Here is a 15,463-nt window from a genome sequence, read left to right as displayed (position 1 = left end):
AATGAAACAAGCCAAAGAGACAAATATCACACACTCTCCCTTATATGTGGGAGCTAAAATAAACAACAAAAAAAGAAATGCCATATCTATCAGTTTTGCTGTAAATAAAATGTTTTGTCAAACAAACTGATAGGAATTATATACTACTATATCTTTAATGAAATTATGGCCATTTTACAATTTACATGAGTGTAGCTGAACATATTTTCATTTCATGACCGTCTATACCCCTCACCTATTTTCCTGCCAGATTATGATCTTTTTGCTTTTTATTTGTTGGACTCTGCATTTAGTAGAGCCATTAAGCCTTTGAATATATAATAAACTAAAATTGTTATCTCAAAAAATAAAATATTAAGCTGCAAACAATTCATATCAAAACCTTAAGCAGCAAAGTTCTGGAGGTTAGCACATTCTCTATAAACTATTTGTCTAGAATGAATTTTGACATTTGATTCAGACAGGCTTTCTGTGATACACAAGAATAGCTGATTAATGCATTCCTATTTCATTCATTTTGAATTGCTTCTGACACACATACAGAATGAGTTTTCAATGAACGAAACATATAAATCACAACACCACTCAGGGTGGGTTTTCTCTCCTTGTGAATAACTAGACTGATACACAAAATCAGGCTCAACTTAATTAATTAAGCACATAGCTATGAGATGCAGTTTGGTTAATATACAGAATGAAGATTTTGTCTTGAGATGGCTCTTGAGAATTTAAGAGTCCCCCCATCAATACCCCCCCAAAAAATAGCTTAAACATAATACTCCTAATCAATTTTTCTGACATAATTTAGAGCTGGCATTTAACTCTGGTACAGAGCATAATTAAACAAATATTAAAGCAGGAATCTGACAGATCGTTTATCAGTGCTTTAATCATTTAGCCGCCCTGCATGAAGAAATTCTTTTCCTGATTAACCTAGTGCTTTTTATAGACTATAGTTTATGACATTATACCATTCAATCCTTACAAGCTCCAAGTGTTAGCATATTCTGTTACAGTGCTGTAAATTCTAATGATAAATCCTGTCAATATTGTACTGGACCACAGTGTGCGCATCCTAGAGAAGGTCTGGATATGAAAGAATGGCCCCAGCTCCAACCTTTGTGAGATAAACACCACTTGCCAGCAGCAACAGGACTCTCAAATCCCTTTCCCCCCATCGTGCCCAGAGGATGGGACGAAATGGTGGCTGGGGGAGAGGCTTTAGAAGAGGTAGACCCAGGGAGGAAAGGAACTGGCAACACCTCCTCACAGGTAGCAAATAAAATGTCAGTAACATCATCTTCCATTTGTTTGGAAGAAGTAAAGAACTTTAAAGGGGGGGAAAAAGAGAACTGAAATAAAACAGTAGTGACTACAAAGTGATGCTGAACAGAGTAGGTATAACCAACGATATTTTATGTTTGTTGGATGAGAGGTAGTAACATTATACCTTTTCATTTGATGAACCTGACAAAGATTTTAAAATTGTTAGTGCCTACATAGAAGATGAGAAAACCATGTCTAAACAGATTTTAAAGTACAAATTTTATTCTGAAAATGACCTTTCCCATCACTTCTAACTCTACTCAACCTGGAAATAATTTTCATTCCAAAATAGAAAAATAACTCAAAGATCTGGTTCCTGTTCTGCTACCATTCTCTTGTTAGAATAAAAATGTTTTAAGTGGAACTGCCAAGGAGTTGGCATGCCTGGCAATATGTATGAGAAGAGCCACTAAGAAACGAATATTATCTTCAAAATTAAGTCAAAACAGTTACAAGTTTATGTCAAGGTTAACGCTTTCAAAATATCCTGAAGGGACAAAAAAGACAACTTCCAGATTCTGAAACCAAAAGTAGAGAAGACAGAGAGCAGAAAGTATGTGACATAAGTCCTTGACTGTTGAGACATCACAACCATATCACTCTTTAGTGTGCTCAAGAGGAGACATCAATAAAGAAAAGAGGCAAAGGTACTAATTATATCCTTCTCTTCCAGTCTAAGGCAGCAAGCAATCCGGCCTGAGAGAAGTTCCAGTTTAAGTGAAAAGAACTTTGAGCTTCTCGATTCTGCATTCCCCTTTAGGCTGTGGACTCCTAAGGAGCCAATGTCATATTGTATTATATCATTTCTGGGTTTCTCTCATGCCTAGAGTTTCACAACCTGTTGTAAAAATGTAATAAGTTGGCCAGTGCTGCGGCTCACTAGACTAACTCTCCACCTGCTGCACCAGCACTCCAGGTTCTAGTCCCGGTCAGGGCACCGGATTCTGTCCCAGTTGCTCCTCTTCCAGCCCAGCTCTCTGCTGTGGCCTGGGAAGGCAGTGGAGGATGGCCCAAGTGCTTGGGCCCTGCACCCGCATGGGAGACCAGGAGGAAGCACCTGGCTCCAGGCTTCGGATCAATGCGGCGTGCTGGCCGTAGTGGCCATTTGGGGGGTGAACCAACGGAAGGAAGAACTTTTTCTCTCTCTCTCATTGTCTATAACTCTATTTGTCAAATAAATGAAAAAAAAAAAAAAGAGCTGGCCTGCTGTTTCTAAGTATTTAAAAAGTAGGACAAGGTGGTCAGAAGTAGTAATCATGAGGGTTGATGGATTATATACACACACATATACCAAAATCTTTTCTAATTGGAAAGAATACAGAGACAATGTAGGAATACAACTAAACAAAGGCTATTATTTTTCTAAGAGAAGGGTTAAAATTTTATAAATATACAAGTATGGAGAATAAATGGGAATAAATCAAAAATTGTTTTCTAAGAGAAGTACTACTTTAGGGAATGTCCTTCATTAATGCTCCGTGGAGAGGGAGTTCTTTTTCCTTAAGGAACTAAAAAGAATCCAGGTAAAGAAATAATACAAGAATGAGAAAAATCAAACAATATTACAGGAGCTCAGCAGTTGTTCAACACAACACAAAGAGACTTTTTTCACAAAGCAGTGTATGATTAAATTATCTAACGGCCAAAAAGTTCAAAAGAAGGAAAAAACACGGAGAGCTGGATATGAGTTAGACATTAAAAACAGGGAGGACTCAGTGGATGCAAAAAGCAAAACGTGGAGATGGTATGTTCAGAAACTCATGGAAGGATGATGACTCAGATGTGCCCGATTACAAAGCCAGTTTGGCAAGGGAAGGCTCAGAAACTCCAGTGGTAACAGAGATCAAAAGCAGCCTTAGTTCATACCTAACAGTTCTGAGAGCCTGTCGAAGGAGTGACTTGATTAAAAGGCCACACTCTTGGGGCTGTCTGCCCCGCGTTCTTCAAGCTGGTCCAAACTATTCTCTAACTCACATAGCATGGCAGCCTTTTCCCACATAGTAAATAAAAATTAAGTCACTAGATAGAATTACCACTTAATTCTTTTTCTCAGCTAAACAGATAGATGGACTAACAGTTGGACAGAGACATTCCATCTGGATCTATGTAACCGGAATTTTAAAGGGCATATAATTTATGACAGTTGAATTACCCAAAGTTCCTAAATCATATATATAAGTGTATCATTTTATGTGATTTTATGGCGTGTCACAATTTTCCAAGCCTTTACAAGTATGTAGACGGTTAATATTTAACTAGTAAACCTACTGAAGGCCAGAACTCTAGCTCTGAAAGATCATTGTTGGAGGATGAGAGTAGAGAGAAACAAACACATTCCAAAGCAACAGTATCAAATTGGATTTCTTAGGCCAGAACTTAGCACAGGAAGGCAAGAAGACCTTGACACATTCCGCTTTCTGATAAATACTTTTATCATCATAACACTGGCGAAGAGAGCCTACATTCTGATAGCTTTATTCATAATGAAAAAAAAAATGGCACTGACATTCCTGTGTGGGCAGAAACAATACTCTCAGTTCTCAGACAAAACCAACACGTGGGAACGACTTGCAGATGCCAGAGGAAAATGTGAGCATTTTTAACTCAGAATGCACATTCACTAATGCTTCCAAAGTCCTACAGAGCTTTCACACTTATTTTCAGACTTTAAAATATATACACAGACTTATCAGCTATAGTAAAACCCGCTCAATCCTAGAGATAGAGGAAGCAAATATTTTCATTCTTACTTTGCAATCTGAGACTAGAAGAATAAAGAGGAAGTGACTTCCCCTAGACATACAAAGAGTCAAAAGAAAAGTAAACATAGATCTCGTGACTTTATATCCATGGCTCCAGCTAAACTTCACTGCATTTTTCCTTAGAGGAAAGAGCCCCACTGTTTTAATAAGCCAAGTGTGCAAGTGACTTTAGCAGCAATACCAAAAGAGTCCTAGAGCCAAACCTCTGCAGTAAACCTGAGGATCCAGAAGACTTCCTGAAATTCTTTATATTTAAACTTGAGGCAAAGAAGCCTGTTACAAACCATTCAAATATCTCAATGAGATAAAAACTCACATGTCAAAAAGCAGAAATACAAGTTTCTTCATCAAGACATCATAATCCTCAAAGTAAAGTTTTCTCGAAAGCTATATGAGATCTCAGTTCATTAACAACAGATGATAAATAGGCATAAAATGTAAATCATAATTTTTACTGCAAAAACGAAAAAATACTTAGCACAAAGATTTGGAACAGACTAGACCTGGGGTCAAAATTAAAGCATGACCTAGCAATAAACCGATTGTTATGTAGGTCAAAAATAACACTAAAGTCAAATCATTTTTACATTTTTATCTTAATTACAGTCATTCAATTATTGTAGCTATATTGCTCTTTACCATGCTGCAGAATCTAAATAGCATTCTTGACCTTGTCAGAGTTTGTACACCAATGACTCTACAGTGTTTGGCTTATGACTCCCCATCTCCTTTTTGCTCTAGGAATTACTTGTGATCTTCTTATCCTGGCATTTGAGGTCTCCTAGAACCATACCCTATTCTGTAAGACCCCTGTAAACTAGCCCACTCCATCTCTTCACAGTATCCTGCACACGCTACGCTTCTAGTGGCATCTCTCTACTGCTGCAGGTGCCCAAAGTGAAGATTAAGATCCTCTTCAGTGGACATGCTATACAATATAAATGCCTGATTGAAAAGTATTCCCATGTACATATATAATGTAAAGAAACAGTAACTATAGTTATCTTCAAAGTTATGACAGACAATGTTTATTGACAATAAAGAGATGGAAATCAATGAAAGTATTTATTTCCCACATTGTATTTGCCTTGAGTGCTCACAAATTCATTAATAGCTACAGTTTCCCACAGCATACTTCCTCAAACAGACTTCAGACACCAATTTCCGGTATAGAGTTTCAGGAAGACAGATAAGCAGCATCAGCATATCACCCAAACTAAGGTCAGAGCTGGAACCAGGAATCACAAGGACACTCAATCATATGACGACTGTCCTCTAAGCTCCACAAGGAGGTCCCAAATGAATGATATTAACTCAGCAACCGAAGACTCAAAACAGGGGGAAAAATAGATAAAAGAGAAAAATAAGAAATTTAGCTTAGAACTTCTGCAGTGTTGTAACAGTTATTATGATATCAATGAATTATGATGACCAATGTTTAGATACAAGCTTACCATTTAAAATTCAAGTGAACTGTTGGTACATAAAATCTGTAAAGGAACAGCATCACCGCAGTATACTTCATTTTGCTTTATACTCAACACAGATGCTATAAGCTTATTTACATGAAATACTTAAAAGTTCATTCACATAATAGCACAGCAGATAATCATCTATTAAAGGAAAAGGTTCTCTGTAAATTAATGCAGTCATAAAAATAAAGACTCCCATGCTTTCCCAACTAATTTAATTCTTGGTAAATTAAAAGACTAAGCTGCTGCTTTCAACTTCGGATACTACCTCAACTTTGCTTCAGGCAACATACAAGTTGATTCCCTAACAGAAGAAACATGAAAGAGGGAACAGCTACACAGATAGGAAATTGCTTTACTTTATATTGCAAAATAAGATCTGACATCAATAAAGGCATGCTAAATAAGATAGGGAAAGTGATGGATAGGCATAGTGATTAATATGATTAATATGATTTAATATTAAGTCTACAAAATATTTAATGATTTCTAAACAGCAGTAACTGGAGAAAAGGAAATTTAAGTAAACAAAGACCAAAAAAAAAAAAAAAAAAAAAAAACAGATGGCAGAATAGTCACACAGTTCAGTAATTATTTGAAATAATAGCCTAAATTCACCAGTTAAAAGAATTCTCCAATATAATTAAAACAACAACAACAAATATCAGACTTAAGAGCACAATGCATAAAAACAAAGAAAACGGCAAAAGATAGTCCAGAAAAATCCTACGAAAATAGAGCTATAATCATAAACAAAATGTTACTATATAACGACAAAAAGAAAAAATCTATAAAAGAATATGTAATTCTGCACATGTAAAAATTTTATAATCTAGTACCAAATTTTTACAGCATATATTTAGGGGAATGCAAAGAGAAACTATACTTACTACAGAAATTTTAATGTAAGTCTTATTAACTGACAATTAACAGTTAAACAATTAATAAAGACATAGAACATGACCCATATTGATCCACAGGACAGATATGGAAAGCTTTATCAACAATGACAGCATACAATGCTTTTCCAAACTCAAAAAGAACTACAAAATTTGATTATGTGTATGCTTCAAAACAAATTTTAAAAACAATAAAATTTTTATTGTTTAGACCATATTCTGTACATAACTTAATAAAAAAGTGAAAATACAAAAATGCAAAATCCTTTCCCCATGTAAACAATTCATATACTCAAATGCAAATGAGCACACTTTGAAAAATTTAAATCAGGGGCCAGAGCTGAGGCATAGAAGATAAAGCTACCACCTGCAGTGCTGACATCCCATATGGGCACCAGTTCAAGTACGCACTGCTCCACTTCCGATCCAGCTGTCATGGCCTGGAAAGCAGTAGAAGATGGCCCAAGTGTTTGGGTCCCTGCACCCACGTGGGAGATGCAAAAGAAGCTCCTGACTCCTGGCTTCAGATTGGCCCAGCTCTGGGCATTGAGGCCATTTGGGGAATGAATCAGTGGATAGAAGACCTCTCTCTCCCTCTCTCTCTCCCTCTCATTCTCTCTGCCTCTGTAACTCCACCTTTCAAATAAACAAAAAATCTTTAAAAAAATTTTAAATCATACCTTAAAAAAGATCCAGCAGTCAAAACCCATAATAAGATGAGAAAATATTAAGAACTGAACAGCAATGAAAGCACTAAATTTCAAACTGTGGTATCAACAAAAGGGACTTGATGAGAGAATTAGAACCATGAAAGCAATTTTTTAATCACAAAGCCCACAAATTCAGGTGGACAATGAAACCCCAAAGTCATAAGTTAATGACAAGTACATTGATGGTTTAGGAGGTAGGCCTAGTAAGAAGACCCTAGGCCGTCGGGCAATGCGCTCTCAGAAGGTAATTCTCATAGAGAGTAGGTTATAAAAGCCCAAGCTGGGCCAGTGTTCTGTTTCCCAGCTTGCCATGTGTCCTTCTCTCATACACCTCCTGTCACTTGTTATGTCATGTGTGTTGCCATCTTGGAAATCTTCCAGGACATCATCACCTAGGTCCTCCAGATCTTGGATTTGAACTTCAAAAACTAAGCCTCAATAAACATTTTTCCTTCACAAAATTAGCCTGCCTCAGGCATTCTGTTATAGTGAATAAAAACTGACTAAAATACCCAGTATCACCAGAGAGTATCATACCACACAACTCTCACTCAGGAAAAAGTGAAAATTCAAAGTCTGGAGGACAATTTCTACTGAATGTATATGCTCTTCCTTCACTTGTGTAACTGGAAGTTTCTGATCTATATCCTCCTTTCTTTTTTAAGAACTTCTGTTAACATTCCTTGCAAGGCAGGTCTGCTGGTGAAAAATTCCTTCAATTTTTGTTTTTCCGAGAATGCCTTTATTTTTCTTTCCTTCATTTAGAAGAATAATTTCAATGGATACAGACTTTTAGGCTGGTGTCTTTCTTTCAACATTCTGAATATTTCATTCTGCTCTTTTCTTGCTTGGATAATTTCTGAAAAAAGTCAGATTTAACTCCTCCAGGCAAGGTGGGGTTTTCCCCTGTGGTTTCTTTCAACATCTTTTCTTTATCTCAGCTTCTTGGATCTATGGCTTGGTGTTGGTCACCAATTTTTGACAATTCTCAGCCATTATCATTTAAAATATTTCTTCAGTTTCTTTTACTCTGATTCTTCTAGTAGTCTAAAAGTGAATATTCACACCTTTTGGAATTGCTCTAATATTCATGGATATGAAAGGGAGGGATGGGCATAATTAATTTTCTTATTTTTCTTCTCTTTTCATCTTGGGAAGTTTTTCATACATAGGACTTGGGCTATTTCTTTTTCTGTGCTCAATAACAACTTACTCTCTTTTCCTTAAAGTGTCACAGTAGACTTCCTGAAGTCCACAGGGGAGGTGGAACCTTGCCGGTCATGGGAGAAACAGCGATAGGGACATCCGGTGGGGTCTGAGGAGGCTGAGGACAGAGCCCACTGAACGCATTTTTTTCAAAGTATTAAGCTCAAGAAATTGGAAAAAGAACCTAGTAATCCCACCGAAAATAATACAAAAGGGAACAAAGTGATACAAAGTAGAAAAGATACAATACAAACAATGACAAAACAAAGTTGCTTCTTGAAAAAAATTCAAATGGCAGATGTACAGCAAGAATAATCAAGAAAAAAGGAAAGGCAAATAATAGCAGAAATGGGAAGGAATCAAAATGAAGACACTGATAAATTTACGCCAATAACCTGCAAATTAGATGAAGTGGACAGTTTCCACCAAAAACATGAATTACTAAAACTGACTCAAGAAAAATCAGAAACAGATCATAAAATAAGTAAATTAATGATTACAAACAATTGTGCTCCACACCTAGTCTTTCCCTCAAAAGGCCACCAAGCCAAGAGAGTATTAAAGACAAATTCTACCAGATCTCCAAAGAGCAGATAATCCTTAATTTAGTCAAGCTTTTCTGGAAAATTGTAAACTTTTTAGGGACAACATATAATCCAGATGACAAAATCTGATTAATGCCTTGACAAAAGAAAATTAAAGGCAATATATGCAAGAATTCTAAATAAAAATAATGTAAACGAACACAGAATCATCATGACCAAGTAGTATTTACATTAGGAATTCAGATAGCCTAACATTAGAAAAAAAAAAATCACAAAAACAACAGGAAAATAAGTGATCTCAGTTGATGCAGAAAATACAATGGGCAAAATTCACCACCATTCATAAGTCTTAGAAACTAGGAAAGCAATATCCTTAATCTGAGAAACAATATCTAACTTTCAGCAACCGTAGCGACCTAAACAAAATCAATAAAATGATGCTCAGCCTCATCTTTGGTAAACTGTACCACTGTTTTTGTGTGTTCACCACCCTTTTCCTGTCAGAGGATCATACTTCTCCATTTGTTATCTGTCTTCGCGACACAAATTGCTTGCCCAATAAAATGTAAAGTTGAAGTGATTTATATAACTTCTAAGCAGAAGATTCAAGGACTAGAGTTTGTTTCTCCCACGCCCCTGCCCCCATTATGAGACCAGCATGTTGAACTACAAGATCACCCTTCAATCTCAGTCCAAAAATGACGACAGCAATGCAACACAGCCACTCAAGCCAGCAAGCACAGGTAACAAGAAATAACGGGGGTGTGTGAGGTGTGTGAGGGGGGAGGAGGTGTTGGACCAGTGCTATGGCGGAGCAGGTTAAAGCTTTGGCCTGCAGCGCCAGCATCCCATATAGGCGCCAGATTGAGTTCTGACTGCTCCACTTCCAATCCAGCTCCCTGCTAATGTGCCTGGGAAAGCAGTGGACAATGGCCCAAGTCCTTGGGCCCCTACACCCACATGGGAGACCCAGAACAAGCTCCTGGCTCCTGGCTTCGGATCAGCTCAGCTCTGGCCTTTGAAGCCATTTGGGGAGTGAACCAGCGGATGGAAGACCTCTCTTTCTAACTCTCTCTGTAACTCTGTCTTCCAAATAAAAATAAATAAATAAATGAATAAATAAATCTTAGGAAAAAAAAGAGAAATAACAGTTGTTATAAATCAAGGCAATTTGCAGGTTGGTTGGTACTCCCCATAACCTAGTGGAAGTTGATTGACAGTGATCAAATAAATGCAAATGAAAATCACACACTATGTGACATACACAAAATCAGTCAGTACTTGTGAGACTGGAGACAAGGTGGTAAAATCTAACCAGAATATAAATTGGTATGGTATCTGGAAAACATGATGAAGTAAATTTGCAACCTACCAACTTAGCAATTCCACTACTAGGCATCTACCTTAAAGAAACTTCACGGGCGCACAACGTGGTGTAGCAGATTAAACCACCACCTATTGCACCAGTTCAAGTTCCGGCTACTCCAATTCCAATCCAGATCCCTGCTGATGCACCTGGGAAAGCAGCAAAGGATGGCCCAAGTCCCTGGGCCCCCGAACCCCCATGGAAGATACAGATGAAGCTCCTGGCTCCTGGCTTTGGACTGTCCCATCCCTGGCCTTTGAGCCATTTAGGGATGGAAGATCTTTCTCTCTCTGTCTCACCCTCTCTCTTTGTAACTTTGCCTTTCAAATAAATAAAACTAAATCTTTAAAAATAAATAAATAAATAAAACTTCAATAAGGAAACATGTACTATAATGTTCACTGTAGAGCTATTTATTTTATATAATGGAACTGTACAGAACAGATAAACTGATTTAGTCAAAGAAACACAACAGTTAAATGAAGTAGATAAAAGAGCAAGAAGGTGGGCCTGGCGCTGTGGCTCACTTGGTTAGTCCTCTGCCTGTGGTGTTGGTATCCCATATGGACACTGGTTTCTAGACCCGGCTGCCCCTCTTCCGGTCGTCTCTGCTATGGCCTAGGGGGGTAGTGGAGGATGGTCCAAGTGCTTGGGCACCTGTACCCGCATGGTACACCAGGAAGAGGCACCTGGCTCCTGGCTTTGGATCGGCGCAGCGCCGGCCGTGGCGGCCATTTGGGGAGTGAACCAATGGAAGGAAGACCTTTCTCTCACTGTCTATAACTCTACTTGTCAAAAAAAAAAAAAAAAAAAGAGCAAGGTAAAAATAGTAATGAGAAAATGAGATAGGAATGGCAAAATGGTAATACCTGATTAAAGATTTTTAAAAACTGTCCCTTCAAATGTTTCTATATTTTTATACTTTTGAAATATTTCATTGCTCTTACAAAAAGGGAACAAATATAGATTTAAACCAGAAAGTACACTGAGCAATCTAGTGGTTTCGTAATATAAAATACTTCAGGGAAGAAAGAGGCATTCTATATACCTAGGTCATCCTGTGTGTATTCTATAGATGAAGAAGCCGAGGCCCAGAGAGGTTGAGTAAGTCACTCAAGGTCACAGAACGAGCTACCAACAAGTTTGTTTTCAAAAATCTGAACTCCCTAAGCTTATAGAATCAACAGGAAAGACAAAAAGACATCTGGTCAAATATAGTGCAGTTGAGACAAATTCAGAAAACAAATTCTATTCTTTTCCAAAATGACTCCTACTCCTGCCCTTGAAGCACACAGTCTCTCTCTCCCTTCCTCTAAACCCCATACTCTCTCTCCCTAAGAACAGAAAGGGAATCTTGAAAAAGAATGGGCAAAGAGGAAAAGAAAGGTATGAAGACCGCTGTGGTCTAAATGTCCCTCTCCAAAATTCATGTTGAAACCTAATCCCTATCATGGTGCTATTAAGCAATGTGGTCTTTAGGAGGTGATTAAAGAGTAGTGTCCTTATAAAAGCGGTGCCTGGGAGCGGCCTTATCCATTCTACTATGTGAGAACTATGCTTTCACTCCTCTCATGGTAGCATGAAGGTGCCATCTTGGAAATCAACAGTGGTTCCTCAGTAGACCCAGAATCTGCTGGCACCATGATCCTGAAGTTCCCTATCAACAGAACTGTGAGCAATACATTTCCAGGGTTTATGAATTACCCAGTCTATGGTATTTTGTTATAGCACCAATCCTATTTTGCCCCTGATTCCCTTTAAACAACTGAAGTATCAGAACAATTATAACTGAAATGAGTAAAATAAACTACTGGATCATATTTTAAATGACCAAAACAGGTCCCACATGTGGGATACAACATGAGCTCCAGAGCCAGACTCTGGAGGCTGGAGTCCTGGCTTAACCACTAACTAGCTGTGAAGCCTTATGCAAGTTATTGTCTTGCATTCCTTACTGTAACACTGGGAATACCAGTATTATAGTCTGCACCACAGAAAAGATTCTAACAAGCATTAAATGAGATGATCCATTCAAAATACTTCAGTAAAGATTAGTTATTAATTTATGGCACGTAAATAGATTGACATATAATTAGAAGGTGCTGTAAAATTTAAAAGGTTCACCCCCCCAAACGGCCGCTACAGCCGACGCACTGTGCCAATCCGAAGACAGAAACCAAGTGCTTCTCCTGGTCTCCCATGTGAGTGCAGGGGCCCAAGCACTTGGGCCATCCTCCACTGCATTCCCGGGCCACAGCAGAGAGCTAGACTGTAAGAGGAGCAACCAGGACTAGAACCCGGCGCCCATATGGGATGCTGGCGCCACAGGCAGAGGATTAACCAAGTGAGCTGTGGCGCTGGCCCCAAATAAATCTTAAAAAAAAAAAAAAGAAAAGAAAGAAAAATAGACATAATGGACATCTTTTAATGCAAAATTGCAACCAAATGAATAACAGTAACTTTTCAAAGTACAAAAAGATAACTGTTATGCCATACCATAAAGGAAAGTTATTCTTTACTTTCATTCCACACACTAAAAAGCTCCCCGGTTCAGTTCCCTGACTCACCTCCAGGTCACAGCTGTATTCAGTACCATCTAGGAGGGTCACTTTACACTGGACAGTTTTGGTCTTCTTTATGGCTTTTTGAGAGGTCTTTTCTGACTTTAGCTCATTGGTCTGCACTTCCTTTGTTTCCCTCTTTGCTGCTTCTTCAGATTTGTCTTCTTGTATTTCCTTTAACTTCTCCTCTTCTCTCTCCTTACTTATTTCTTCTGCAGGCTATTGAGGAAAAAAAAAATAGGTGCACAATAAAGTTAACAAATTTCCAGAAGACAACTTATTGAAAGAAAAACTTTAATAGAAATTGTGATTGGGGTGGACATCTGGCCTAGCACTTGAGATGCCAGCTAGGATGCCCACATCACACATCAGAATGCCTGACGAGCTAGCAGTTCCAAGATGGCAGAGTAGGTAGGGAGCAAACTGCTCTAGCCCAAGAGAAGATAGTTTAAAAAAAAAAAAGTGGAGATAGTGTATTCTCAGGGAAGAGTTAGGGAGAAAACGGCAGAGGAAACTCTACCAAAATTAGAGGGAAACTCTACCAAAATTAGAGGGAGATCGTGGGCACACATGCCTCAAGACTAAATCAGCCTAGAGCCTAGGCACCAGCACTGGAAAGTGAGGTGAGACCAGACAGCAGCAGCACAAGCTACTGGAGAAAAAGTGTCAGGAAGAACCTAGAGGGAACCTGGCTTGGAGCCCTGTGGGGGAAAGTGTACCAGACAAATTAGAGGAGAGAAAAAAAAAAAAAAAAAAAGGATGTGACAGACACGTTTCTCTCTCCCCAATCACTTCACAATGGTGTCCTATAACAAGCCAATAGAGTGCCATTTTGGACATACAAAACAATTGGGCCAGCTTATGTCTGCACCTGGCAATCAGCCGAGTGGAGACTCCTGACTCTAGTGGAGAGAACTAACAGGGCGCTAGGAGCTTGTGACTGTGTGAAGCTTCTGTATCGGGACTGTGAAAAAAACTGAGGGTATGTGGCAGGACTCATGGTGTGGCTGGGACATTGAGCAGTCTCGTGGGAGACTCCACAGCTCAGGAACTCCTGGTTACTGGGTGAGAGATACTGCTGAGGAATCTGAACTTACACTGAGGAATACACAGATCCTTTGTGTGGTCCTTGGGACAGAGCAGACAAATATTACACCCACTGGAGCCAGCGCTCAGGCATTGGTCTCCATTGAGGAGAGGAGCTCAGCTGAGCATTATAAACCATCCTTCTAATTTAAAAAAAGAGAGAAGTAGTAGTAGTTTACCATGCCAAACCTGGGTGTGTCACCTCAGAAATGTCCTTAAAGAGCTCTCTGGCCACACCCACTACAAGCCTCTAGAGATTCACTGAAAGCAGACATTCCACTTATCTACAGAGTCATACTATAACAATAAAAGCTGCCTGGGAGGGCGGGCAGGGGAGAAGAAACCAACAAGTATCTCCACAAATGCCAAACAACAAATGCAACAATCCAAGAAACAAGAATAAGGAAGACAACACGACACTCCCAAAAGAATAAAACACTTCAATACTAGATTATGAAGATGATGACATAGAAGAAATGCAAGAAATGGAATTTAAAACATTGATCATAAGATTGTAATCAAATGCAAATACAAATTACATAGAAGTAATCAAATGCAAATGCATGAACTACTGAACTATATGCAGGACATGAAAGAACATCTCTCTCATGAAATTAAAACCTAAGGAAGAATCAAAATGAAATGAAGAATTCAATAGAATAAAAAATGCAGTGAAGAGTCTTAAAAACAGAATCAGTGAAGCAGAAGAAAGAATATCGTATTTAGAAGACAAAGGACAGGAAAGTATACAGTCAAATCAAATATAAGAAGCAAAAATTAGGAAACTAAAAAACACTGTTGGGAATCTACAGGATACTATTTAAAAAAAAAGAAAAACAACATACGGGTTCTAGGAATTCCTGAAGGCATGGAGATACAGAAAGTATTAGAACGCCTTTTTAGTGAAATAATAGCAGAAAACTTTCCTTGTTTGGAGAAAGAAAGGACATCCAAGTATAGGAAGCACACAAAACTCCAAATAGACATGTCCAGCAAAGATCCTCACCACGACATATCACAATCAAAGTCACCTCAGTGAAACATAAAGAGAAGATCCTAAAATGTACATGAGAGAAACACCAGATTACTTTCAGAGGATCTCCAATTAGACTCACAGAGGACTTCTCAACAGAAACCCTACAGGCTAGGAGAGAATGGGGAGATATAGCCCAAGTCTTAAGAGAAAAAAAAATGTCATCCCATAATATACCCTGCAAAGCTGCCATTTGTGAACAAAAGTGAAATAAAGACCTTCCATAACAAACAGAAATTGAAAGAATTTGTCACCACCTGTCCAGCCCTAGAAAAGATACTTAAGGATGTGCTGCACACAGAAACACAGAAACATGATGATCATCAATATGAAAGAAGGTAAAGGAAGAAAATCTCTCAGTTAAAGATTGAAGGAAGTTCAAAGTATGAATGTTCCTTCTATATCATCAACACAATCAAGGCAATTTATGACAAACCCATGGCCAGCATCATACTGAATGGGAAAAAGTTGGAAACATTCCCACTGAGATCTGGAAT

The 15,463-nt window shown here is 38.4% G+C and overlaps 1 protein-coding gene across 50 annotated transcripts in view; it reads right to left on the bottom strand.

The window, feature by feature from the left end:
• EPB41L2 (erythrocyte membrane protein band 4.1 like 2) overlaps positions 1–15,463 on the bottom strand; it is a 244,336-nt gene that overhangs the window by 102,846 nt on the left and 126,027 nt on the right. For all 50 annotated transcript variants that reach the window (XM_017345371.3, XM_070073565.1, XM_070073581.1 and 47 more), the window contains exon 3: positions 12,854–13,066. In XM_017345371.3, the coding sequence (XP_017200860.2) occupies positions 12,854–13,066 (213 nt within the window). The remainder of the gene's footprint in view (positions 1–12,853; positions 13,067–15,463) is intronic.

The sequence above is a fragment of the Oryctolagus cuniculus genome, chromosome 5 (genome assembly GCF_964237555.1).
Source record: "Oryctolagus cuniculus chromosome 5, mOryCun1.1, whole genome shotgun sequence".
Classification (NCBI taxonomy): domain Eukaryota; kingdom Metazoa; phylum Chordata; class Mammalia; order Lagomorpha; family Leporidae; genus Oryctolagus; species Oryctolagus cuniculus.
The sequence above is the reverse complement of the archived record's forward strand: the minus strand, read 5'-3'. Positions and strand labels throughout refer to the sequence as shown.